The 16655-nt window shown below is 52.8% G+C and overlaps 5 protein-coding genes across 5 annotated transcripts; 3 read left to right on the forward strand and 2 right to left on the reverse strand.

Annotated features, from left to right (window-relative positions):
• Positions 1 to 795: 795 nt before the first annotated feature.
• Positions 796 to 2426, reverse strand: B0T23DRAFT_26496 (uncharacterized protein). The gene has a single exon (XM_062834211.1). It carries the CDS (start codon positions 2178 to 2180, stop codon positions 867 to 869), a length of 1314 nt encoding a protein of 437 aa, XP_062697445.1. The 5' UTR covers positions 2181 to 2426; the 3' UTR covers positions 796 to 866.
• A 2140-nt stretch (positions 2427 to 4566) lies between these two features.
• On the forward strand, positions 4567 to 5252 carry B0T23DRAFT_26537 (TFIIH subunit TTDA/Tfb5). The gene is made up of 3 exons (XM_062834212.1): positions 4567 to 4614; positions 4752 to 4900; positions 5020 to 5252. Exons 1-3 carry the CDS (start codon positions 4596 to 4598, stop codon positions 5068 to 5070), a joined length of 219 nt encoding a protein of 72 aa, XP_062697446.1. The 5' UTR covers positions 4567 to 4595; the 3' UTR covers positions 5071 to 5252.
• B0T23DRAFT_26543 (putative delta3, 5-delta2, 4-dienoyl-CoA isomerase precursor) lies at positions 5066 to 6407 on the reverse strand. Its single transcript, XM_062834213.1, has 3 exons — positions 5897 to 6407; positions 5395 to 5778; positions 5066 to 5313 (listed from the first exon to the last, which is right to left on the reverse strand). Exons 1-3 carry the CDS (start codon positions 6267 to 6269, stop codon positions 5204 to 5206), a joined length of 867 nt encoding a protein of 288 aa, XP_062697447.1. The 5' UTR covers positions 6270 to 6407; the 3' UTR covers positions 5066 to 5203.
• A 2213-nt stretch (positions 6408 to 8620) lies between these two features.
• B0T23DRAFT_26571 (uncharacterized protein) lies at positions 8621 to 12103 on the forward strand. Its single transcript, XM_062834214.1, has 3 exons — positions 8621 to 8930; positions 9126 to 9269; positions 9362 to 12103. Exons 1-3 carry the CDS (start codon positions 8876 to 8878, stop codon positions 11998 to 12000), a joined length of 2838 nt encoding a protein of 945 aa, XP_062697448.1. The 5' UTR covers positions 8621 to 8875; the 3' UTR covers positions 12001 to 12103.
• Positions 12104 to 12617: 514 nt separating this feature from the next.
• On the forward strand, positions 12618 to 16607 carry B0T23DRAFT_350376 (uncharacterized protein). The gene is made up of 2 exons (XM_062836052.1): positions 12618 to 15201; positions 15259 to 16607. The coding sequence occupies exons 1-2, from the start codon at positions 13105 to 13107 to the stop codon at positions 16192 to 16194; spliced, it is 3033 nt and encodes a 1010-aa protein (XP_062697449.1). The 5' UTR covers positions 12618 to 13104; the 3' UTR covers positions 16195 to 16607.
• The last annotated feature ends 48 nt before the right edge of the window (positions 16608 to 16655 follow it).

Genomic DNA, 16655 nt, shown 5'->3' on the forward strand with positions numbered 1-16655 from the left:
GGAAGTTAAACAAGAGAGTCGCGGAAAGCGAGAAAGGCGCAAGAGCTAGGTACGGAAGAGGTGAAGACAGCCAGGAAAAAGATTCTAACAAGCACCGAGCATATTTCGGAAGCAGCACTTGTTCAAACAGTTTGATAGCGGCACGGCAAAGAGAATGTATCCAATGGCGCCGTGATTATCCCGTCACTTGAGGTTTTTCTAATCATTTTACCCTTTTGAGGAGCGTTAAAAAGTGGAACCTTTACGTGAGGAACGAAAGGAGTTTGCCAGTTACTTGAACACAGCTGAAGTTCTCGATAACAAGTATTAGTCTTTTCCGAATTTGTTCTTGTCATTTTCATGTTATCGCCTTGTGTTTGCTGTTGTCATTTCATTACATTACTAAGTTAAGTTTTGTGAGCCAGGCAAGGTTGGCGGTCAAGGTTCTGTTTTACCTTCGTCTCCTTGCCCTCCTGCACCCTTTTTTCCCCCTTTGCCATGGTTTGTAACCATTCCCCATCACTCCTTCCGTGGCATTACGCCATCCTTAATCGCTGTGCCATTCGCCGTATGCCACGCCAAATACCCTTCCGAAGATCACTTCTCATGGAGGTCGCTTTTTGTCCGCCTTCAAAGCTGCTCTGCTGGTTCCTCCCATCAGTCGCAGTTGCGAGTGTCATTTCCCCAGTACCCTGTGAGCTGACGCCTCGCTTCGATTTGCCAAGTAGATCCTTGTCATTTTGACACAAAAGCGCGACGGAGAAAGACAGTAACGAGCTTGTAGAACGTCAGCTTGTTCCACATGCTTTCCTCACAACACCCGTTCCGAGTTGACCAAACCCTTCAGCTCAAGGGACGGAACGGGAAAGAAGGAACCTCAAAGGGTTTTAATAATGTGGTGGCACACCAGACTGTGATGAAGACCGACGTGTAACGGAGGCGTTATTATTGCCATTGTTAGATGATCCAAACGATGGGTCAGGTGGAAGGGAGGCAGAAGCTGCCCCTAAGGCTGACGCAGAAGTGACCGCCGCCGCCTCAAATGTGGGAGCGGCGGCAGGAGAGGGAGTAGAAGAAAAAACAGTAGCAGGATCGCCATGCTGCTCTGGACTTGTTTCATCATTAGTAGTAGGCTGCTGCGATGGAGAGTTGGTCCCCGTTCCCATCATCAACAAGGGAGACGTCTCTTCATATGCAGGTGGTGGTACCTGATCTTGATCTGTCATTTCGGGCGCCGGACTGTGGATGGTACTGTGTCCCGGACTGGGTGAGGGATACCTAGTCATGCTTGGAGATGTCGGCGCAGTGGTGGCGGCGCTCTGGGTCATGCTGGTGCTCAACAGGCTGGTGCCGACACTACTATATCCTGGCTGGCTCAGGTGGCTCAAGTGACTCTGGCTGTGTATTCCAGATCCGTCCTGATGGTAGTAATGTACCGGTGGGGGTGGCTGTAAGCTTGCCTGTGATCCCGACGGTGGCGATGATAGAGTTTGTTGCGAGAAGGTGGTATGGTAATTCCAGGGAGCCATGTTTCGCGTTTCTACACCGACGTACGCAGCAGTACTGGTTCCTTCGCCGACGGCGGACCCTGCCGCTATTCCTGCCCTCGCGGCTGGACCCGCCGACGCTTCGTTTCCATAGCCATGATAACTATTTCCACCCGCTTCAAGATCAACATCGCCACCTTCTTCCGCAACTGGCTGCTTCTCATATGGCGGCGGCGCCTCGCCCAGTTCATTTAGTCCTTCCTCGGGTCTGAAGATACCTGCCCAGTCCCATCTCCTCATTGCCGTCGACCGAGAACCACCCCATGCCACGCCCCCCGTTCCTGATCTCGAGCCAGTATTGTTACGTCGCTGTGTGGGCGCCCCACGCACCCAGGACTCCTGAAGGTCACGCTCGATCAATGCCAACGAAGGGGCATCGACCTCACGAACTCCGAACTGAAGCTGCCCGTCACGACTGTGGCTTATCGATGCTTGGTGGGCGGAAGGTCGTCGTGCCGGGGTAGAAACACGAGAAGTCTTGTGGTTACCGAGGAGTTGTTTGCGTCGGCGGATGTGAAGACAGAGGGCCAAACCGCCCAGTACGATGACAAGGCCGACGGGGATCATCACCCAGACCCAAGGGTGGTTGTTATCATCATCACCATCATCGGTTATTCCTGGGGGGAAGCCCCCGAACCCTGACTCTGAGGACATCTCGGTCTATATCTCTGTCCGAAACTGGCGGGGTCGAAAGGAGGTGCAGGGGCCGCGGCGAAAGCTGGAGAAGAACTATGTTCAGGGGTCGGTGAGACAGCTTAGGCTGGAGCTCCAACTTCAGCTCCAGAGCGAGTGATAGCCGAAGAAGTGTCGTTCTGTCGTATCCTTTGAAGTTGTACTCGCTCGCTTGCGCCGTATTTTTTTTTTTTTTCTTTTTTCTTTTTTTTTTTTTATTTCGACTCGGGTTAGCAAGAGATTAGCGGAGGGAAAATGCGGCAAGAGCTTTGTCGGCTGGCAGATCCCCTCAAGGGCTATCAAGGTAGTAAAAAGGAAGGGTGCTTTCGTAGTCAATTCATGACTAGTCGTGGCAGAGGTAGTCTTGAGTAGCTGGAATCCGTACTGTATGGTGCTGTGGTACTGTTGGCGGTACTTTCTTTTTTTTTTAGGTTGTGACGCGGGATGCCGTAGATGAACCGGGAGCGCTGACATTACTCGATCTGACGGCAAATGGTGTTGATGTCGATACCATGACTGGGCCGGTCAGCGCTGGTTTTGATGTTCACAAGAAGGAGAGAGGGGGAGCTGGAGTCGGGGAGAACATAAGTAAGATGAGGGATGGAGGTCGGTCGACAGCGGTACGTGTGATGATGGAGTTGAATGCCGGTCCGCGCAGCTCGGGGCCTTGGGCTGCTGTAAGTGGACAATGGGAAGCTGCGGTTGCTGGTGCGTGAAACAACTGTCCAGTGACAGCCCGAGTGCTTCACTGCAGTGGTCTTTTTGGCTTACCTTAGTTTTGTGAAGCCGGGGGATACTGTGATCTGCAATGCAGGGTAGCACCTGAGGTTGCAGTCGATGGAGGTAATTTCACCAACTGCCCAACCTTATTATCTGGGTGCGGTGCGGGCATTCTGACTGCAGCGCGGGTCACTACACCGCAGGATTGACGGCAGCCAGACGACACAACTTGTACGGCAACGGCAAGTGCAGTGATGAGGCATGTCTTGGCCCTGGTCTTCTTCTCGCGCTTCCAGAACGCCGTCTTCAGAGGAAGGAAGCACCGCCATGTTCAAGAATGCGGGCTTCGTTTGCGATCACATTTTCAACAGTTCGTCGGGTCTTTCACTCTTGTCACATTTCAGTTTGGTGTAACAAGGCGCTACCGGTTATCGAGCTCCCGATGCACAGAATCTGAAACCGCCATCGGCAAGTCGTACCTAGTCACCTCTATTTGCCCTCGTCATATCGACGTTTTTTTTCTTTTTCTTTTTTTCTCAAGACGGATAAACGACTGGACATGGCATGTTTCGACCGGGTAGGGTATGTTCGTTTGCTGCACCTATTTCATCATTGTTAGCCAACGACATACTACCTCGGTCCCCGCGCCGCAATCCAGGAGCAAACAAGAGGGTTTTGGGCCTCCCTGGACAGAAGAGATATTTCTTGACCTCCATCGCAGCTCCCTGCCCTGGATCCTCGTGAAATACATACTCCCAACTCTCAGTCTAGGTACCACTCAGTATCCGCACCCAATATCCGAGCCATACTATCACTAATCTGAGCTTGCGATTGGCACGAGTTTTGAGATTCGATCTCCGCTCCCACGCTGGCACTCTCAAGCGAAAAGGTGGGGTGGTTTACTGCAAGCGGTTAAGCCTTCCCGCCCAGCGATCCCTGGCAGCGCCCAGGGCCCGAAACGGCCACACAATGTGGGAAAGTGGTTACAGGATTCGTTTTTTTTGAGACGCCATCGTCCCCCCTTGCCTGTGACTGCTTTGATCACATTCGGGGTTTCCATCAAGATCCAATGTGATCATCCAGACCAGCCGGCCACTCATCGACGAATTATTTGTTGAAGCTTGTTGGTAAGGGAATGTGAGAATCATCCATACACACTGTTCTTGCAATTGAGGTTGAAGTGAAGGTCATAATGCCCTCATCATCTAGGTATTCATCTGATCTGGAGGGACAGCACCTGAATTGAAGGTTCAGTAGAGGTATAATTGCGGGTATGTAATCGCAAGGCAAGTTTTCTGACCTGAACCCGTACGTACGCAATGTTCCGTATTCTGCAAGCGTACCTAGGTACCCGTGTCTGCCGCTGCTTCTCCATCACTTCATGCCAGGTTACTCGCGTCGTTACAGAGAAGGCGCTGCCAACAAATTGTACGCTCAAACGCTGTATTTGAATTACCATACAGCAACACAAACCCATTTCTTCCATGCCAACCATCTAACGATCCACCCATATCCCGACCAACCAACCACCAGCACAGCCCGATACATTCCAAAACACGTCGCATACGACATTGTTGTCAGAGCATATACCCAAAAAGCCAACTTGATGAGGGCTACGGCGACATAAAAAAATCACAAGACATTTTGCCATCCCGCCAGAAACTACAGCTATTCAAGATGCCGAGAGCAATCAGAGGTCAGTATGAATTCCCATGAAATACCATATAAATGACGTGTACATGGACTCGTCTAGTCAAGACTCATGAGCAACAGCACAGCACGACTCTAACGCAAAACGAATATTCACCTTGCTAACACTGGTCCCTGGCTCAGGTGTACTCATCCAGTGCGAACCAGCCATCAAGTCCATCATCGTTCACTTGGATAGTGTTAACAACGATATCATCATCGAAGATCTTGATGAGCAGACTCTGGTTGTTAAGGAAAACATGGTGCAACTGCTCAAGCAGAAACTCGAGGACGTAAGTCATTTGCTTCCCCTTTGCCATGTCCAGTGTGACCGTTTGGCCCGCATTGTGAGCTAAATATCATGTCTGATTATATCACCTTCCTCTTGCTGACACCATCCTACCTATAACAGCGCCTGAAGGAAACATACAGGCCCGAGGAACCGCTGGCAGATAGTGACTAGGAGTTGCCTAGTAGATAGGAGATGCATATGTAGTGACTTGAAGTCGCCGAACCCCCCTGAATTACATGCATTTATTTATACACCTTCAACACTGCGTAACAGTTACCAGCCGCGATGGACTACTTGATCCTCTTTAAAGCTTCGAAAAGACGGGCTTCTTCTTCTGCACACTAGCCGATAACGCGTCCATCATATCTCTTGTTTGCAAAGCAGCCGAGTTCCACACGGTGGTATACCGTAAGCCTGTGTCAAAATTATCAGTTTTGCCTTTTCTTCACGATAACGAGCAATGAAGAGGAAGAGAAACCAAGCAGGAAAACGTACTTTCAGAAACTGAATGGTCCCTTGCGTGGTTCAACAACTCCTTAGTTCCCTGCACAGCAATCGGGCTCTTCCCAGCAATCAAGCCCGCCAGCTTGACCGCCTGATCCAGGGCAGCCACCTTGCTGTCGAGAACTTGGCTGACAAAGCCGACCTGTTGCGCCTCGGTCGCGCCAAACTCTCTTGCCGACATGCATACCTCCTTCACCCACGAGAAGTTGCCGACGGCCTTGGGCAGCCGGCTCAGCGTGCCAATGTCGGCGGCCAGGCCGATGTCGACCTCCTTGACGGCCAGCCGGACGTCACGCGTGCAGAGCCGGATGTCGGCGGCGCAGGCGATGTCGATGGCGAGGCCGAGGGAGATGGCGTGGAGGACGACGATGACGGCTTCAGGGAGTTTCTGTAGGTTAGCAGAATTCGCATGTACTGGTTCATTGGCTTGACGTATATGTATCACCCTGGGTAACCAAGACTGTAGTGACAAGTCGGCACCGTCAATACATACGTTTCTCGCACAGTTCAATAGCCGAAATGCTATCCTGAAATTCAGTAATGTATCTTCTCAACTGGGCCGCCTTGCGCCCGACGTCGAGGGCGCCGCTCGACTGCAGCTGGTTGTTCGAGCTGGCCGCGTGGATGTCCAAACCCGCCGTGAAACCCCGGTCGCCGGCGCCCGAGAGCACCACGGCCCGCACGTCCGGGTCCGACGACAGCTGCCGGAAGACCTGGCCCAACTCCAGCCACATGGCCTCGAAAAAGGCGTTAAGTTTGGCAGGACGGTTGATCTCCACGTGGACGACGAAGGCAGGCCCGGCGGAGGTCACATTGAAGTGTTTGTAGGATGTATATCCTTTGAGTTGGGGTTGTTGTTGCGCCATCGTGGTGCTGCGGGGCTGGTTTTCTTCAAGATGGGGATTCAAAGACAGGATTGGGAGCGATGATGTGAGAAAACGGATTGGAAAAGGGCACGTATGTGTGTGAGGTTCTCAAGTGCAAACAAGTCGAATGAGAATACGCTGCAAATGGTTCTGAGGATGATGATGATGATGATGATGATGATGATTATTGGTAGATATTGGGATGCATCTTGATGGTGGTACCCTAGGCAAATAGGAAATAGTTGTTGACTGATACGTTGTCAAAATTGCCGAGGTTCAGCGGCCGTTAAACGGTCGGGTAAGAAGCGATGGGACGGCCGGGAAGCAGTGACGTTGAAGAACCCGACGCCGGAGCCGGCAGCCACATCGGACCAACTGAACAGGATCATACAAGACCCATTGCGGGGGAATTGAGTGCAGTAGTAAAAGTGGGTGATCCCACCCTTCCGAACATCTTTGGATCTCTCTGTGCTGTCTATTGCTCTTAAAAAAGACATGTGAACAGTGTTCAAGATTTAGCATCTCTATAGACCTCAAACGCGGTCTTTGCACTCTGTCGTGTGCATCTTCAATCGCGCAATTGTAGATGAAACCGAAAGCGACTTGCATCAGAGAGACATCGATGCCGATTGAGAAGCTGACACCACCAAGCCAGAAGAAAAAAAGAAAAAAAATAATAAAAAGAAGAGGGTGCCGCTCACTACCCCTCCTCCAGTGCCTCGCATTCCCGGTGGGTACTCGTTGTTGGGTAGTGGCGCTTATCATCCCTCCCAGGGTTACCTTGGATGTGCAGATGGGTGATTAGGTACTATGCGCCGGCCGGACTCCAGGTTACACTACGTACCGTGACCACCTAACCTGAAGCGTTGTTAAAAACTCCAACCCGCCGACAGTGCAATGTGATGCATTCCCTTGTTGTGCCTGTTGATAGGAAACGAGGACTTGAGCTCGAGTCAGTTTGTGCACGAGCGGCAGTTTCGTCCATAGAAGAAGATAGCGGAAAATCCCATATGTGGTGGGGATGCCACTTTCGCTGATTACCGTATGAATTTGTGTTATTACCTAGAGGTACCTACTTGACCTGCCTTGCCCTGGCATGTATACATTGAAGAAGTCTTGGGAAAAGCCGGCAAAGCATATGGTGGAGATGGTGGACATGTCTGACATGATGGGCGGTATTAAGGGGAAGACGGAAGCAGCCTTTTTGCCTTGACAGGGGATGCTGCTTCTTCAAGCATCGTGAACTGTGAAAGAGAGCTGTACCTGCCGCTCCGTCTCCAGTGCCGCCTGGCGCGGGACCAAAAGGCCACGCGAGCACCTAACGCTTACCAACTCTGTAATGTAGAGGTACCTAGGCTCCTCTCCCGGTGATTTTACCTGCAGCAACTATCAGCGTTCCCACCGAGCCCACCACGGACGAGTGAGGTGATCCATGACAAGCACGCTCCGTGGATGCCCAGCGGCCCAATCACTATCGCATTCCGGCCGCTCGTCTGGCCCTCATCGACACCTCATTGGCGCCCCCAAAGGCTGAATGGTTCAAGGACCAGGCCTGATTGTGACTTTTTCCAGCCTACCATTCCATTCCCTGGAACCCCAAACTTGCGACTCGACGACATCCTTTTCTTAGCTTCAAAGTTCCTCCGAACCCCAGGCTCTGTCGAGCTCGTTTTCTGTCTCACCCTCCCACGCTCCCTCCCCCTCCCGACCGCGAGCGCGCAATCTCGACCTCAACAACACTTTGGCTTGCTTTGGCCCAAGGAGCCACTCGAGCCTCGATAGCCAACGGTTTCGCCCTTGTGTGACGCTCTGTGGGCATCCGCTTAGCTGTCCCATTCGCTCTACCTAATCTTTTCTCGCTTCCTCGAGATACGACATCCTGGGGCCATCCCCCCCCCGTCCCTCGATCCGCTACCCGTCGCCGTCACTGTTCGCTTTGATCGTCGCCGTCGCCATCGTCCTGCCGTGCACGACAACCCGCCTCCTGATATTGCTCACCACCATATCCGCCTCGCCCGCCCTCTATCGCAATCGCGACGCCGTCTCCATATTTTACATACGCAGATCCCTCAAGACTTTTGCCTTTGCGGTACATTCAAAGGAAACCGGCCTCGGTAACGAATTGCACACGCCGCTGCTCATTTTCGATTCGGAGCCTTGTCCGCCAACGATCGCTTGAGAGACATTGAGTCTGATCCGATCTGTCTCCTTTACACCCGTCTGTCACGGCTTGCGCGAGACTGGGACCTATATCTAGCTCCTACCCTACTGCTTGCGTCCTCGTTCAAGGCCTCAGAGCAATTCCCTTGATCGAATGATGGACATAGAACGAAAATAGTGCTCCTAAAAGACCAATTCTTCAACAAGCCAAAGCTGCCGCTTCCGCCAATTGCGTATCGCAACCTGGGCACGCGCTTTTGTGTTGCGACTGAGAGTTCTTGCACCGCCTCGACCTGTTTGGGCTTATAGTTTGACCTTAACTCGCCTTCCGATTGCCCACCCCCATTGGTCTCGACTCACATCGACGGGGTTTGTTAGTCGACGGTTACGCTTTCCATATCGCAACAAACGAGTGCGGCAATTGAGCAATCGCTGAAGATTTGAAGATGGCTGCGCCGGGTTCCAACAAGCCCGAAGTGGGCGACATTTTGGTGGTCATCCGTAAGTTCGTTTTTTATACCAGTCATAGCTCGACACAACACAGTTTCATCGTGGGGCATCTTTTTTCTCTGTTTTTTTCCTCTCTTTCTTCTCCGGAGCGTGTTTGTGTTTTAAAGATCCAACAGACGGCGCCACGTGGTGTCAAGGCTGTCGCAAACTTTAGATAAACAAGAGGCTGACCCGCTTATTTCACAGACGATTTTCAAGCTCGTAGTTCGGACGAGTTGAGCTTAACCAAGGGTGACCGCGTGGAACTGATTGAACGCGATGACGAATTCGGTGACGGCTGGTTCTTGGGAAAGCATTTGGCAAATGGCAACAGTGGTCTTTTCCCAGAAGGTATACACACCCCCTCCTATGTATAAGCCACAGAAGAGCTGCATGGCAAACAGCTCTTTCGTGCCCGCGCTGTAACTGACTTCGCCCTACAGTGTATACGCGTCCTGCACCCAAGCCCCATTCCAGCAGCCCGTCTCTCCAAAAGCCTGTTCTCGCGCCGCTGGCCGAGATCGTTAACGAGCAAACAGCAAATTCCACTTATTCTTACGGCAACTTCAACAAGATTGGGGAATCGGCCGATGAAACCTTACCGTTAAGCTCCTTCAAGCCAGCTTCAGCACCCGACGGCCCTGCACATTCGTTTCTCAGCAGTAGTTTGCCAATAGGGGGTATCGGACGCCCCGGCGCTGACAGCCACGTCCTACACGAGACTCTGAATGTGATCGACGAACACATTACGGATTTGAACTCGCCGCAAAGCAACGGAGCTCTTCGAAACACTGGCGATTCTGGTAGCGAATACAGCTCGCACATAGGCAACCGTGTCTCATACATTCAAGGCGAAGAAACAGATGAGGAGGAAGAAGGAAACCATTCACGAAGCGAGGTCGAATCCTGGTCTGCCGATCAAGTCGCCGAGTACTTGTTTACGGTAGGAGTGGAGAAGCACCACTGTGAGGTGTTCCGTGACCAGGAGATCACCGGAGAGGTCATTCTCGGGATGGATCAAACATCACTATTTATTAAAGCCTTTGATCTGGGGTCTGTGGGAAGACGGCTAAAAACTTGGCAGAAGATCAAAAACCTACAGGATGAGGTCAACGGAGAAGGGCCAGGCTCGCGCGTACTCAGCCAGACGTATGGGAGCGAGGTCGGGTCTGATGCACAAGGGAAGATGCGCAGCAGGACGAACACCCTCACAGGGTCGACTCCAAGGTACTCATCCAACACCAGCCAGTCTCTGTCAGTCCAGACAAAGCGCTCGTCGGAAACCCCCAAAATGGACCCTGTCCAGCCCGTGTCTCCAGTCTCACCTCTGATGGAGAGCCCAAATCGTATGTTTCACGAAAGGAGACCCTCCGCTGCAGACATCAGAGACTTGCACCACTCCCGTCGCCATTCCTCGACTGATTTCCGTCTAACAGGAGCATCCCCGGCCACCCCTAAAGTCTCAGGTGGAACGTTGCACGGAACAGAGGTGCCCCACAAGAAGCAACCGTCTTTCGACCGAAACTGGACGCTGGGCAGTGCAAGCAACTTTAGCCATTCCGAGTCCTCGGCCGGGCAACAAGATATTCTGGCTGTTCAGGAGCCTGAGATCCAGGATTCGGCAGTAGACTTGGATCGAGGCTACTTGTCAGGAACCGATGCCGATTCTCGGCAGCGGAACGTGCTGAAGAAGCGTGAGAGCAAGGTGCCTGCTCTCGCGGAATCGCCAAAGACAAGCTACACGGAAGAGCAGCGTGTGCGGAGCGCCACAACACTTTCTCGACAGTCACGGTTAGGCAGCATTGATTCCTCCCGTGAAGCAGTTGGCATCTTGCCTGCTGCACAGAAATACTACGGGCTGGTTAGGCGCACAGCTTCCACGGCCACCATGGAATCAGGTCGTCTCTCCATCGAACGCAACCACCCTACGGTTACCAAACTCGAGGGATCGCCGGAGCAAAGCAGGTCCTCTCCCAGATCGGCTCTCAAACGCCTGAGCCAAGTCAACCACCCGGACTTTAATATGGCCGGCATGCTAAAGAACGGCTTCGGCGGGCTACGAGCCGCCTCAGACGCGATCACGGGTACCGAACGAGCAAAAGTGGCGTCACCAGTGGACACGCCGTCCAAAGACTCGTCTATTTATTCGCCCACACGCACCGGCTCGACCACGCCCTCGGCCGGCCGAAGTTTGGATCTCGACCAGGAGACTGCCAAGAGTTTGAGCACCGTGGCAACCGCGGCCTCTGCAGCGAAACAAGCAGCAAACCGGAAGAAGACCAAGAAGGAGACAAGTGCTTATACGCGTGGTTTACAAAAGATCGGCCCACGAGAATCGATCAAGGATGCGGACTACAGTGGATGGATGAAGAAGAGGAGTGCCAACCTGATGACCACATGGAAGCCGCGACTCTTTGTCCTGAAGGGTAGACGCTTGGCTTACTATTATTCTGAAGACGACCAAGAGGAGAAAGGCTTAATTGACATTTCCTTCCATCGGGTACTTCCGGCGGACAATGAACGCTTGACTGGCTTCCATGCGACGCTTATGGGGGCTAGTACCTCCCCAGCAATCCCGGCTGGAAGCCATGTCCAGACGCTCGCAGACGCGGATGCAGAGCGGGATCCAACGGAAGAGGGGGATCAGATGTTCATCTTCAAGCTTGTTCCGCCACGAGCCGGTCTCTCGCGAGCAGTGAACTTCACAAAGCCTACAGTACACTACTTTGCAGTACCCAACATCAAGCAGGGTCGCCTGTGGATGGCAGCTCTCATGAAGGCGACTATTGATCGCGATGATACCCAAGCAGTCACGACGACATACCAGCAGAAAACTATCTCGCTCACCAAGGCGCGCCAGATGCTTCACAGACCACCAGCATTGATGAATTTGGTGGAGGCCAGTGAAGACAATGCTGGTGACGACAAAAGGGGGCCCGCAAAGGAGCAAAATGGCCTAGGTATTAGCTACAACGAGGCGGACAGCGGAGTTGCGGGGTTTGAGAAGCTGGGACTTTCTCACATTGATGAAGGTGGATTGGGATTTGATGAGAAGAATGGATCGGTTCCTCAGAGCGCGTAGGCGATTTTAAGGAACCCCCAATCCGAGGCCCATCGATGTGTGATCTGGCTACGTAACCACACCTTCGGCCTTGCATTACGTCCAGCATTCACATGGAAGGAGGAGATCTCAACCCCTTTGTCTTATTTTCTTTATCTTCTCGATTTGATTTTCTTTTATTTATTATTTTGGTTCGTTGTTGAAAATCACCATTCAAGACGTACATCCTAATGTGCCATGTATTTCAAGAGCAATTGGGAAGGGAACGGAACGGAACGGGGCGCATCTGGTACATTATGCCATGCTGCCCGAGGCTTAGTGAGGCAATGGCAGGTAGCGAAAGGATTAGTATAAAGAGATACTGAGTCGTGTTTTTTGTATCTCAGAACGAATGGCGATTGAAAGTCTTTCATCTCTCGCTGTTCCCGGGGGCCTGCGTGAGTGTTCAGCTACAAGTGCGCGATTGAAACGACATCGACTTGGTGTATTATATTAGTATTGTATGTACGTGTATGTACGTTACTTTCTGGTTTAGGTAGAGGTACTTCACTGTGAAGGTTGCCGGAAGATGCCGCGTCGCGCAAGTGTCCCCAGAAAAAAGTCGCGTCAGTGTCGGAGTTAGGCCTGCCAGGCCCGCAGTAACAGCTCGCACTTTGTGGGAGCTTCCCAAATCAACATTTCAGGTTGCCCGCACTACACTATAACACCTAACCAAACCCACGTTCATCGCCACAACCACTTACCTCGCGACCGGCGTCCGAGAAAAAAAAGCATCATCACAAACAGAGGTGGACAAAATCATCCCATCCAGCGCGCCCTATCATTGGCGCCTCTGACGAATCATAACGGCTCGGAGCAACCTGGGATAGTCTGATTGTGGTTGAACTTCCAGCGAAGGAAGACAACAAAGCGACTCGCCCAACAACATCAAAAAGACAAATTCCAGAGGTCCGATATTGACGCTTCGTGGCAGCGACAACACATCTGGCATCTTGATCCCATTATCTGCACCAGGGACATAAGCCTCAACCGGTGGGAGCTCATCGCCCAACCTCGACGGTCAACCAACCTCAACGACTTCTGCCGGCCCGCCCCTTCTCCGCGCCGACGATCATCCTCGTCAACATGACCTTCTCAGGCAGAGGAACGCTGATTTCCAGCACCAATTCTTTCAATCCTTCCGGGTCGCCTTTCGCTTCAACTCCACAAAAGCCCTTGTTTGCTCAGCAGCGCGCGCAGAAACGGTCCGGCGCACCATCTACCAGAGGACCGCTCCAGCCCTCGAGACTTGGCCAGGCAGTCATGTACAACGACGATGAAGATGAGAGGGAGCCGAACCAGCAGGAAACCAAGGCTAACCGGTCAGGCACATTTGGCCTGCCATTCGACGACACCTACGATTTGGACGACAGCTCCATCTTGATGAGCGGCGCACCTGGCGGCGACCTGGAAATGCGCGATGACGACTCCGATCTGATGATGCTCAATACCCCAGCTGCAACGGAGCGCGTCCGGAAGGAAGCCGCGGGTATCTTCCGCGCTTCTGTTGCGCAGTCTGGACCCCGAATACGCGATTTCAGATTCGCTGCCCTCGCCAAGGACGTCTATACACACATGGGCACTGCTTCCCTCATCGAGCCCGGAGAGCTTATTTTGAATACCGAGAGGCTTGTTACGCGTCTGTATGACGAGGGTGTCGGCGAAGAAGAGGACGAGGAGAAGCTGGACGAGGCGCTCGCGCATGTCGCTGGTGAACTTACTGATCTCTGGAAGAGAGCCATCAGCGACTTCCCCCAGCCCGACGAGGAGCACACGGTGGAGATCGGACCCGGTCCCAACACCTCTCCACTCGAGAAAGCGACTTACCTGGCCAACCTGGCGCTACATGTCCACCACGAACGATATGAAGACAACACGGGACGTACTAGGCCTACGCCCTTGCCTGAGACACTGTTCAAGTGGCTGGACGAATACCACAACGTTTATAGTGGCCAAACGGAAGAAATCCTACGATATAAGCCGAGTCCGGCGTCTCACGCTCTCTTTTGGCAGGCTATTTTTGTCGCCCTTCTTAGGGGTAAGGTGGATGATGCGGCCAAGCTGCTCAGACAAGCCGGGTGGGACAAAGTGCGGAAAGACAACGGCGAAAACAAGTACATAAACCGTGCCCTAGAAAGTGTGCAGCTTGCCACGGCTGAAACAGTTGCCATGTTGGAGAACTGCCCCGGTTATAATGAGGACTGGGACATATGGAACAGTGACTGGACCCTATGGCGTGTTCGGACTCGGGGTGCACTTGATCACCTCAGACGCTTCGCCGAGGGCCGCGATACCATGCTAGGCGACTCTACATTCTCCGATTTCTCGGCCTCCGTTACTTCGACGCGGAATCGCGAGTCTATGGCCGGTCTGGCGAGACGGGCCGAGTCTCAGGTTCCATGGGAAATCTACGAAAAGCTGAACATCATCTTCGACATTGTCTTGGGGTCAAAGAATGCCATCCTCGATGCTGCGCAAGACTGGTGCGAGGCTACGATCGGTCTTACTGCCTGGTGGGATGACAGGAGAGCCGATAAGTTTGGGAACCCGCTCTCCATGGCCCGCTCACAAGCCCTCACATTGGCCTCACAGTCAGCGACTACGGACAGTTACTTGGATAGGCTGAACAATGCCTTCCATGTGGCCGTTGAGGAGGATTTCTACTTGAACTCCCACAATCCTGTAGAGGTGGGAATTGCGTGCATTTTCGAGGACAATGTCAAGGGTCTCATCGGTCTACTTCGTGGCTGGTCGCTTCCGATCGCCTCTGCGGTCGCCGAGATTGCTTCATTGGGTGGATGGCTTCCACAGCACCAGCCAGGAGCCTTCTTCATGGAGGGCCTCGATCAGGATGATCTGGATGTGCTTGGAGTCGACCCCACCGCGCCGGACGAAATCGATGGAATCAAGGACAGCACGCTTATTCAGTACGCGCAGAAGTTGACCGATGACGAGGATATCGGAACGATCGCGGACCATTTGGGGGATTCTCGGGACGGCTGGGAGCTAGCCATTCATGTGCTGGGTCGTATGGACTCGCAAGAGCGTTCCGAGGAAATGATTGGAATCCTGGTCAGGCATATTGTCGACAGTTTGCACGTGGACTCGAACGAAGTGGTGGACAAGACTTGGTCACTCTTAAACGAACTTGGCATGATCCCTTATGCCGAAGAGGTGGTCGAAGTAAGTACTACGTCTCAGGGCACACAGAAGGACTATATCCGCTAACCGTTCGCCTAGACCTATGCTGAAATTCTTGCTCGCGACTCTCACCGTTATGGCGAAGCGATGTGGTACTTTGCTCTGGCACATAAACCGCACAAGGTTCGTGAGGTTATGAATCTCCTCATCTCATACTCCCTCATCCAGTCAACAGCTTTCCCACCAAACGAAGAGCTCGACGATTGGCTTCACCGCCTCCTCAATGAGCGCAACGAAACTCTCGAGCAGTGTGCCAAGCAAGATCTTGAGGCTGCCGAGCTCCTCGGCAAGATGCTCAGTGGGTACGCCTCACTCCGCCAGTACTTCGTTATCCGTGACGACGAAGCCGTCCTACCCAACGCCACCCCTTACGCACGCAAGCAGCAGGCCGCCACCGCACTGGTCAACGTCATCGCCAGCTCCGACGATAACATTCGGGGCGGCCTTCTCGACCCGACGCGTGATGGCATCGTCAGCGAGGACTTCTTGCTCGCTCTCCTCGGTGAAGCTCTCGCCTTCGTCACCAACCCAGACAACACCAACGTCCACCTCGGCCAGCAGGCCCTCCCTATCCTCAACCTCGATCAGATCGACATTATCCTGAAGGCCGTCGAGGATCTCCAGGCTGTCAGCGACCGGGTCCGCAACACGTGCGAGGAGTTCCTGCAGATCGTGCTTGCTTCGGCGCCCGGCGGTCTCAAGGGAACCACACCCGCCGACCTTCTCAAGAAGAATGCCAGCGGTAGCCTTGTGCTGGCGGGTAGCACCATGGTGGCTACCCAACTGAAGAACTCGCTCAGCGGCGGGCTGGTCGGCAGTGGTGCCAAGATGAATCCCGTCAAGCGCGGCTGGGACTGGAGGGCGGACGTGCCGGCTAAGACTACCGGCGACGACGTCATGCGGAGGTTGAGGCTGGGCGTGGCGAAAGATTTGGCGGGATTGTGGCTAGCTGATGCGGATAATGCGCTGTGGTAGGAGTTTTGGTAGAGAGTGTACTGTTGATGGGTATGGTCATTGACGTTTTGATGTTGGCTTTTCCTTGTAAGGCAGCGGCAATGCCTAGAAGATGATAGAAGCAGATAATGCTTCGAATCAGGTGGAAGCACAAACCAAATAGAAGTGTTTGTTGCTCTATATGACAGCCATGTAAGTAGAGCATGGGACTAACGGATGCTGTGTATATACATCGTGGAACAGTGCCTCTATACCGACCTACCAGTACATGACGCCATGCTAACCCCGGCATCCAGAATCACTACATCCCAACTCGCCGCACCCAAGTAACAGTTACCACACTCATATTGCCTTTTTTTAATATTACTCAAGTGAGTTCAAGCACGGGCAAAAAAAAAGTGACCGACGACATGTTCGAAACGCGTCGTCTCAATGAGAAAAAAAAAAAAAAAAAAAAAAAAAAAAAAAAAAAAAAAAAAAAA

The sequence above is a fragment of the Neurospora hispaniola genome (genome assembly GCF_033458365.1).
Source record: "Neurospora hispaniola strain FGSC 10403 chromosome Unknown B0T23scaffold_1, whole genome shotgun sequence".
NCBI classification, from domain to species: Eukaryota; Fungi; Ascomycota; class Sordariomycetes; order Sordariales; family Sordariaceae; genus Neurospora; species Neurospora hispaniola.